Here is a 10,786-nt window from a genome sequence, read left to right on the forward strand (position 1 = left end):
CTATACATTTATCGTAAATCCCACCCGATAAAGGAATGGTGGGCAACATAAGGTAAACTTCACGTGTATTTGTTTCCAGGGAGCGGAGCATATTATAATGGTCGATAGTTTGCATGAATGAAACCTTCGGTTGCTGATATTCTGAATGGGAACTTAAAAATAAATGAATCGATCAATATTGACTGTTATGATGTTTTCAAACCTCTCGATCACATTGTCTACCTAGCGTTCATGTTGACGGCCTTCTGAGGATACCTTAATTATCAATCTACAAAGACAAACTTCTTGTTGCATAGCAAATATCATACAAATACAAACTTCATGCCGCATAGCAAATAAAATCACAGACAAAACATCTTTTGAGGGAAACGCTATAACAAACAATACATAAGTCCCGTGTGAAAACGTTGAATTAAATGTCGCATATTTATATATAGTTTTTGTAAATCTGTAATCCACAAATATGCATGTCTACGAAAAAGTAGATTTTTTAAACCACGGAATTTCGTGAAAACGATTTTAAATGGTTTACAGTGGTTATTTTACACACAATCCAATGATAGTGATTTGTTAATTAGTATCATTTAGAGTTTTCCTTTTAAACAAATTATTTCGATTCAACAGTTTATGAATGACTATACCGATTGTTAGAGTAGGAACTCAATTTTCGACAAACGATCTTTAAATCAACAACTTTATTAGATTGCGCGCATTGTTTATTTATGACCTCATATACATTGAAGTAGACACTAATTTTAGAATTGATCAATATACCGAGGTACTCTTCCACCGAAATGTAATCAATACATTAAATGAAATGGTTAATGGTTTGAAACATTAAACACGGAGGATTTAGCTTTGTTGTATTAACAGGTAAGGTTTTATTTTACGTTAAATGACTGTAAATAGTAATGAGTTTATACCGCATAGTTAAACTGTATAATATGCTGTGGTTAGCTGCATGAATGCAAGGATGTACCGTTTTTTAGTATTTGTGTTAACTAGATCTTAATGTGTTTCTTCATAATTATACTATCCTTAAACTATGTTACGATCATTGGTTAAATACTAGCATGACCCTTATCACGTGTGGTGTTTGAATTGAACGTTGTTTATTTAAAGGGATAATATTCGCATCTAGCAGTAAATGCTATGTTTATATGTGTCTATCGCAAACGTTGTTTATTTTTGGTGTTTTCACTTGATATACACTTATATTTGTTAATGCAGCATTAACATACGAAAATAATATCACTGAAAGAGAAAAATAATGCATTTGAATATCAACCTTACTTTCGTTTTTACAACTGACGACATAACTGATTCGATGTACGACACACACACACTCCGATCTTAATAAGAAGACAGTTTCGCTCGGCTTAGAGGACTGTACAGTAATGTAAAATATCGAAAATAATATATTGTTTAAAAAACAACTGGTAGCATGGTAAGTTGCAGAAAATTGGTAAGTTGCCACATTTTAAATAACTCTCTTGACCTGTTAATTATTTTCAGCTCAATTCAACAATAAAAAACATTATATCACTTTAAGCTCATTCTGCTTCCCATATTATTATGACAGCATTTTGATGCAATTCTCTAGCAGCATTTTAAACGAAGTTGAAGCTAAAAAGAATTATCTGCATTATATGTTGCCCTTATTAATTTCGAACGTATCATTAAATACTAACATAGTAAATGCATCATTTGTTTACATCCGATTAAAAACTATATTTATTTATTCAAGTGAGTATACTATTTGACCGATGTCGAATGACAACGTGTGAATATTTAAAAACAAACGAAATCAACTTATTTATCATTTGTTTGATATGTCTAGTAAAGATTGCAATTCTTCTCACAAGTAACCACTTGCAGCATTTAACACTTTATTCAATATAAAGAGGTGAAACTCCAGCTGCTGGATCAGTATTGCATTCTACTTATATACAATGATCAACTGCCAAAACAATACGAAACAGCACAATACAAAACAGCAAACGTACATATAAAAATGAAGCCGTACAGAAGTCTGCCCTTAATTAATTTCGAAAAAAGTCATTTAAAATAAAATAATGAATGCAAAATGTCTTAACAACTACATAGTTTTTATCCACGTGTGTATAATATATGACCGATGTCAATTTACTCCAAGTAATGATTAAAATACAGTAAATCAATGTATTCCTCTTTTAATGGAAACGTCTTGTACTCAATAGTTAATACTTCTGTCGAACGGACAATATTTCAAGATCCGAATTTATTAAACATTCACAGATATGACCTTACAAAAGACGACTCAACGTAACAATGCTATTCAGTTTTCGATTGATAACTAAACTTGCTAAATAATAATCTAGATTTTTAGGAAGCATCCGTGCAAACATATTTTTAAAATAACTTACTGATATTAAATCAAATAATTTGTTGTACAATGTAAGTGTTATAAATATACCTGTTTAAACCTAATGATGCGAACTCAGCTCAAAAGGGTTAGGGTTAGAAGTTGGAGTAAGGGTGGGGGTTAGGCATAAGAATAAGTGTTATAGTAAGGATTAGGGGAAATGATTTATTGGTTATGGTTAGGTTTAGAGTAAGGGTTTGGGAGTTCCTAAACGTTGTGAAAATTAGGATCACAAATATTGTTATACACTCGTTATGCCATTCTAGGTAACATATTGAGTTGAGGACAACATGTGCAATGTCAACACAAGATGCACTGGAGCGTGGTTGCAACATTGGTGAACCTCGTTGCCCTCCTTCTCTATACCACGGCTGTGGCGTCACATCACTGGGCCACGAAGGCGGACGCCGGCTTTTCCACGCACGCCGGTCTGTTAACTGCGTGTCCGACGATCAATGACACCTGCTTAGATACCCATTACAATTTCAACGGTGATTCATACGGTAGCGAAACTTAATATATAATTAAAAGCCTTCCACCTATTTTATTGCTTCACAAATGCTCTCATGACCACTGATTTAAACCCCACTATTCGTCAGATACGCTAACGAAGCTATGATTTATAATAATTGCATGGTTCAATAATGCTCAAATAGCCATTGTGCACCACATGAACCCTATACTTTACAAAAGTAAATAGTCGCCTATCTTTTTTTGCGTAGTATGCAAATATATCGCTTTAAGTAAACCAGTTTATTTATATGTGCACGATGTTTGGTGTTTTGTTTAATTGTTTCATGCCGCGTTTGAACACATATATCGCACAGTAAGATTCATCTTTGTTTTAAACCGGATACTAAGCTGTATAATGTATATTTAAATAAATTATATCTTCACATATTCACATTAACATTAACCTTATCAAATTAAGATATTTGAAACACACACTCTAACGATTGTTTCTCAATCAAATCCATGTATTTGTTTATCATCTAGAGAAAGGTATCATTATTGCCAGCGCTGTTCTGAATGTGTTCGCGCTGATCTGCTTCTATTTCTTTACGGTTCTCTCCATCTTCTTCTTGTGCGGCCTCTACGAAGAGAAACGCCTCGCTATTGGCGCAATCATAACTTCGAACGTGACAGGTAAAATATAATTTATACTAGAAAGCTGCATATGCGTCTGATACATTAACGTAACGTTACTTTAGTGTTTTTTCAGTAGGTTTTAGCTTATATCTTATATCATATAGCTTATATACATGTACCTATATTAATCAATGGACATAACCAGACGTTAAACATGGCATGTGTATAACTTATCCCATTACGAAACCACGAAAAAAGGGAGTATATTGTTCTCCAAATTGATGTTGTCCGTGTATATGTCAATATTCCCATCTGGATGTCTGTCTATAGACATAAAATCGTCATATAGAAGTTATTTATTCTGCACTAATCAAAGCAGATAATGTCATATTGCAGGCATCCTTCCTAATGACAGGATGCTATGAAGTTGTCCGTGTGTGTTTTTTATCGTGATTATTAAAAAACTACACACCTTCTTCAACTTCAACTAAAATATACTATGCATATAGGAAACTAGCAAAGCTAGATGATTGACATTTTGTATAAAATAAAATTAATTTGCCCGATAGTCATTTTTTATAAAATCACGTTCTCCAAGTAATAAATGATACATCAAAAGAGCTCAAACACGTTTTTTCCTCAAAGCTCGAAACACAAATAAGTGCTATTATGACATACAACTTTTAGTGTTATTCTCAAAAACACTTTCAATAAAAATGCCTCTTTGGTCAAACAGATGTTGAAGTTTATTTTGCTTAATATTTCAAGTTCACTACAGCCGGGGGCTATTGATCAATACTGGCTTTATGTTTATTGGGACTCCTAGTTGTATTGCATGATGTTGACATGAACCATCAACAAACTCGAACAAACAGGCGGTGCTTCACATAATTTAATCTGTATAACCCTTTTAATGACAACTTATTACATATTTCATGGTTTTTGTTATTCAATTGCATAGCAATATAATCCAGTGATTAAGTACTTCTAAACAATTGTCTTTCCTGAACCCTTCTCTGTATTTCTATTCATGGTCTTATACACTTACTTTATTTTCTTGCAGGATGCCTTGCCGCTATTGGCATAGCCATGTTGCTGTGACCATCAAGCGACTCGATTACTCTCTCAGTTGGTCTTTTGTACTGGCCGTTCTAGGGCTGATCGCAACATGGCCGTCGACATCCTTATGTGTGTCGGACGCAACATCAGTAAGATGTCCGATGACGAAGAAAAACCGAGAGAGCCGCATCCCATAGAATAAATCGCCCTTGACGCCACCCTGCGGAAGCAATGGCTTGAGAAAGAAAAGAGGTACTTTTGAGCGCACTTCCTAAAAAGAAACCACTGCCTGGGGCGTCAAAATAAAACGAAACGACGACTTGTGGTGTCAAGATTTAGAAAATAACTACAGCATTGCATTTAGAACTAACACATTAAGTGTTGTGTTATGGAGAGAATCCTTACGTTAGATAAGATATACACTACGCAAACAAGGTGAGGAATCGACAATATGTTGTTAGGCTTATTCAACAAATTCGACCATTCTAACGCGACGTTAAACCTGGCCAATGTGAAACATTTTCTGAAATTACTAATTTGATGGAAAGAAAAAAAAGGCTAAAGAAATATCAAGTTAGCATACATTCCATATATATTTCATAGCGAATCTACGATATCCTCAAATTATCGGGATGTTAATTAGGCGGATACAATTGGTGTATGATATTCAATGATATTTCGCTGTGTGTCGCCTATTAAACCAAGATCTACGACAAAGACAATATTGGGTTCCACGGATTTCCGCATACACGTACATATTCAATTTAATGAAATATCATATAGGATGTCTTCGTCCATTCATTTGGAATGACTATGGGATATAACTTATGGTTATGTAGGAAAGCATGTTCTTTAAATATACACATGGTTCTGTGCATGTAAATGTAATATTGCTCTCTCAATTTCGCGGTACGTATAATAAAATGTCCCCGTTTAAGACTTTCAACACAGAAGCATTCCCACCAGTCAAATTGGGTGCCAAGCCCGTTACTAGAGATTCTGCTTTTGTATTACCATTCACACACAGTACAACATGTGCCATTCGATTCGTGTCGCTTGAATCAACATATATTTGAACGTTTAACATGATGATGTATACTCCACTAACATGTACATTGACGATGCCGGTCATTGGGCTGTAGGGGCCTCCTTTGTTGTAGTAAACGTGATCGAATTTGATGATAGTTTCTTTGTTATATGTGTTATCTGTTTGAAGCTTGGTCGAGACACCGAAACTTGTACCTGAAGCAAGGTATATTTTCATTCACAGTTCAGCACATTATAACTGATGATTATGTCTACGGCATTCATGTTTTGCACATTACAATTTTTATTGAACACAATTAAATGAACTTTTATTCAAGATATTTATTGTTATTTGGGACACGTATCTATATATCTTATTTTCATATAATATTGACGTTTGAAAACCTAGTGGATAAACAAATATTTAGATCCGACGTTCAGGTACGAATTTTATAAAGATATTTATGAAACTCCACACGTACCTTTGTTTTGTTGGAGCAGGGGTATCTGTCCTCATGCCGTATCGACGTGTGATTCGGTGGTTATTGGTTTTGATTTGAAATCCGTTTGCGTTCCCTCCTGGCTTTGAAACCGATACTGGAGATTGTGAGTGTTGCTCTGCGTAGCTGCTACTTTCTGTTCCACGGTAGCTATTTAAGCTTGTGTTTTATTTGCTGATACGTTCATGTCTGACTGTGTCTTTTCCAGAGTTTCAATCCGTCCAACTATCTGTAGTAGTGTCTCATCGAATTGTGTTTCGATTGTCCTTGTTTTTGAAATAATATCCGATTGCGTCCCCTCCATGCTTTGAACCCGTGACTGGAGATTGTAAGTGTTGCTCTGCATAGCTGCTACTTTCTGTTCCAAGGTATCCTTTTGAGCGTGTATTTTGATCGCGTCTCCTTTCATGTCTGATTGCGTCTTCTTCAGAGTTTCAATACGTCTGTATTCCTGTTGCATCGACTTGTGATTTGAAAGCCCTTGTTTTTTTTTAAGAACACCTTGTGTTCCCTCCATACTTTAAAATCGTTACTGTAGAGTGGGTGTTGCTTTGCGTAGCTGCTACTGTCTGTTCCACGGTAGCTATTAGAGCTTGTGTGTTGTTTTCTGCTCCTTTCATGTCTGACTGCGTATTTTCTAGAGTGCAGAGTGTCAATCCATCCAACGATTTATCCTTGTGTTGTTTCGACGTGTGATTAAATATCAACTGTCTTTAAATTAAGATCCGCTTGCGTGCTCTCGAGACTAAGAGCCCGTGACTGCAGAGTTTGAGTGTTGTTCTGCGTAGCTACTACTTTCCGTTTCACGGTGGCTATTTGGGCTTGCATTTTGTTGGCTGCATCATTCATGTCGAAAAAGTCACCAGAAACACCCATCAAAAGGTTAATATTGGACTGTACGCCCTCCTGAATCTTCTGGACAGAATTCAATCGTGACTTGGTTGCTGCGTGTAAGCAGATGCGTGCGTCGCCCTACTTCCGCCGCAAAGTCTTTCACGTGACTGTCAATATCATCGAGTATATACTGGACAGATATCAGCTTCAGATTAAAAGAAGGAACATCACTGAGCTGCTTATTCGTTGCGGTCATCGATGTCATGAGATCCTTCATATCTTTTCTCATAGTATCTTGCTCCTTTTTTATTTTATTATATACCTGTTTAATGCTTTTTACAAAATACAGATTGTATCAATCGTTGAAATAAAAAATCTCGTATTACGCTACTCGCTATTTCCAATTCCGTATTACCATACTAGCTGGACTACTTCGACCCATTTAATGACGTCACATTACGCGCACCGAAAATATAAATATTTTATATTACGAAATATATTACGTAGTACATCGTGTGACGTCATTTCTGTGACTAAACACAATGGTTTTATCTAAACTCTGTGGAATTTAAGGACATGTCGGACGTGGTGTTTTTTAACAGTAAACTATTTGTTAAAAACATAGAACGAATTCTAAACGTATTTAAGAGTGTTTGTTTACCATGCATAATGTATTTTTGATAGGAATACAATAAAATAGTGTGGTTTAAACTAAGTTTCGATAAAGACATGGAAGAAAGAAGTGGGAGTGCATATCGTTTCAACGTTTTTGTTATAAACATCGAATTAAAATTTCAAGTTGTCGACTTAATTGTTATAAACAATTGATTAACGATGGCATTAAGGTAAGCGTTTCGTAAACCTGTGTTTTCCCGGTTCGAATGTTTACACGTTAATTTACATAAACTGTATTCATACGCGTCTTAAATAAACTATGGCGTACCGAACTTTTAGTCATTGTTTTGTCAGTTTTGTTTAGTAAAAAAAACAATTGTTAACTGTTTTGATTAGTTTTTGTATATAATAAAAGGAATATTACGCTAGTCAATCGTTCCAAGAGTGTGTATCACTCTCGTGGCTTGTGCTATTTCGCATCACACTCGAGGCTCCGCCTCTTATGTGATACGTCATCACACAAGCCACTCGAGTGATACAAACTCTTGGAACAATTGCCTAGCGTAATATTCCGCATATATTCTGCTCCAACATTAGTGTGTCTAATATAGCAGATAACAGGACATAAACCTTTTCCAATATGACTCTCACTGTCCGCCATAGGCCAGCAGAATTACCGACCCCAATAAATACATCCTGAGACGCATGCTACAAGTTAATTTCTTTAAATGTCGATGCTGTCTAACTTGCTTCTCTTACGCGAAGTACCATGCACAACATGTTAATGTGTTTGCTTTTCAGTTTTGCGCTCATAAAACGGTAGTCACTTTTTGAAACCTCGTACCAATTAGTTTTACCACAGACTGTCAACCAGTTCCGGATAATCAGCAGTTCCGATTGATTTGTATTTAGTTTTCCATAATGCCCCAATAAAAGTTTATAAGGTTAACAATCGGTAAAAGAATAAATTAAGTTTGAGCAAGAAAGCTGTTGCATTATGCTTACAATGGGATACATGCGGCAATAAGTTAACCGGAACTGATTGAATGGGTTATGTTTTGAAATATGCATATGTATATAGAAGTTATTTTCAAACACACTTTTTTATTAAAAACAAATTAAATCATATTTAAAAGGGCATAGCGACGTGAAATGCGACATCATATTATCCAAAAGTATTTTGTTCTACCAACGTTAATTAACATATTTATTCTATAAAAACACAAAATTGTCCCCGAAACAATTCGGCCCTGTACAATCAGTTATTGTTATACAATTGTTATGAAGACAATGCACATTAAGTAGCGCAATACGCATTCACCCTATCGCTATAGGGACTTAAAAGTTGCAGTTGGGTATTTTTGTTGTGTATCTCAAAATGAAGGCCTGTATCCAAAACAAATGTTGTTTAGCGGGATCCTATATATTTTTCTAAATGATTTCTTCAAGATATAATTATAATTTAGTTCATATCTACTTAATAGATGATGAGAACTGTTGATGTATGAGTGCATATATTTATTAACGTGGTAAAATATTTGGATATTCCCGTTTAAGTTGTTGTGATACTTAAGGTTACGGCTCCGCACATTCAATTTCGATTAACGAGTCTGCTGTGTTGTCATTACCATTATATTTTACCAGTTTCTATCAGAAAAAAAGAAAACATGTTGTTTTGTGTCTGTGCATATACATCACTGATAGACAACATGTTTGCTGAAACGGTAAAAAGTGCAATTGTGTTTTAATATATGAAAACAGCGCGTCTAAAATACAGGTGTTAATGAAAATAAGAATTGGGGTTGACAATTATTTACATATTTCTAATAATAATTTTAGTGCATAGTTCACTTTCTTAAATTCCTTTTACCACGGTCTGTCTTTGCACACTATCCGCGTTTTGATTAATAAAGTGTCCCCATTAAGTGGCCACTTACATGTAAAGGATATATAACATTTATGTTGTTTAAATGTCCAGTATTTTAATTGCGGCATAGGTTATTGCGATCGTAGTCTTTAGAAACGTGTGGCGATTTATAAGTCCTCAAAACCAAGTTGCTGAATACAATTACAAGAGCACTAATGTCATGTGTCTATTTGGTACACACTTATACACACAAACACATATCGCTCCCATGTACTGTTTTGTATCAAGTGTCAATTAATTGTATTGGGCTGAGAAAAACAATGTTCAATTCATAGCAAAACTTTGGGAAAATATTTCCTGCAAGCAATTACTTATTTAACGTATAGCATACATAGCACATTGTGAACATGTCAAAAAATAATCGTTTGTTTCGAATTCACGAAAACAAGATGCTACAGAGCTGCCTACAATAACAACGTTGATACTTTCAAATGTCCAAACTCCTTTGTTTAGTAATTTCAACGCATTATATTAAGTCAATTACACGAACTTTCATGTGAGTGCGTATTTCGAATCCTTCCACACCTGAACCTGCATGGTTTACCCCTACGAGCGTCTCAGTACCTTTGTATATATCTCCGGTTGATGTACTAAGAAAACAACACTAGGTAGACACTTACCAATCCATTAACCGTCTAGAGTCCCCTGGTCCAAACGTATGAGTGCAAATCATCAAAAGGTGAATGTCTTTAGCGTTGCGGTTAAAGATGAATGACTTTAGCGTTGCGGTTAAAAGTGAATGACTTTAGCGTTGCGGTTTAATGTGAATGACTTCAGCGTTGCGGTTAAAGGTGGATGGATTTAGCGTTGTGGTTAAAGGTGAATGACTTTAGCGTTGCGGATAAAGGTGAATGACTTTAGCATTGCGGTTAAAGCATCCGCCTCTAGCGCATTGGACCCTCATACGTGCTTATAATGTTTCAACCTATTGTGAATATTAATTGATATAGTTTCCAATATATTTCACGTTTTAGAGAAACACCAGAATTAAATTTTGCATACAGGCTCACAAAGTAAAACTATCTTGCGATCATGTTCTGAAAGCCTATTTTAAAGGTAATTTCTCTCACACGTCGTTCATTATGATTTAATGGATTATGAAGATACTATTTAATAATAATAGATTGAATAAATTGTTTTATTTTCTTATTCTTGAGGTTTAAAACTGTATTATCTTTACCATATAAGACAGGGCCGCTATAAGAGAAACACAAATAAATATCACATCTTCGAGGATTTGTCACAATCTTAAAAGATAATCAAATTTTAACATAGTTGCGCACAAACTAAAAACTAGTAAAATAGTTACTAATTAAATAGTAACTAGTTCAA

The 10,786-nt window shown here is 34.9% G+C and overlaps 1 protein-coding gene across 2 annotated transcripts; it reads left to right on the forward strand.

Moving 5' to 3' along the window:
- Window positions 1-727: 727 nt before the first annotated feature.
- LOC127863998 (uncharacterized) lies at window positions 728-7,606 on the forward strand. Of its 2 annotated transcripts, none has more exons than XM_052403672.1 (4): window positions 728-873; window positions 2,671-2,907; window positions 3,401-3,550; window positions 4,557-7,606. In XM_052403672.1, the coding sequence occupies exons 2-4, from the start codon at window positions 2,715-2,717 to the stop codon at window positions 4,592-4,594; spliced, it is 381 nt and encodes a 126-aa protein (XP_052259632.1). In that variant the 5' UTR covers window positions 728-873; window positions 2,671-2,714; the 3' UTR covers window positions 4,595-7,606. The 2 variants fall into 2 exon arrangements, with proteins under 2 accessions (XP_052259632.1, XP_052259631.1); XM_052403671.1 differs by lacking the exon at window positions 4,557-7,606 and adding an exon at window positions 4,262-4,369.
- Window positions 7,607-10,786: the final 3,180 nt, after the last annotated feature.

The sequence above is a fragment of the Dreissena polymorpha genome, unplaced genomic scaffold (assembly GCF_020536995.1).
Source record: "Dreissena polymorpha isolate Duluth1 unplaced genomic scaffold, UMN_Dpol_1.0 chrUn076, whole genome shotgun sequence".
NCBI lineage: Eukaryota > Metazoa > Mollusca > Bivalvia > Myida > Dreissenidae > Dreissena > Dreissena polymorpha.

Bases quoted from the DNA above. Each gene is read 5' to 3' on its own strand.
- LOC127863998 (XM_052403671.1), top strand. From the start codon at position 2,715: ATGCACTGGAGCGTGGTTGCAACATTGGTGAACCTCGTTGCCCTCCTT. The intron at 2,908-3,400 runs GTAGCGAAACTT...TTTATCATCTAG, and splicing joins TTTCAACGGTGATTCATACG to AGAAAGGTATCATTATTGCC. The intron at 3,551-4,261 runs GTAAAATATAAT...TAATATTTCAAG, and splicing joins CATAACTTCGAACGTGACAG to TTCACTACAGCCGGGGGCTA.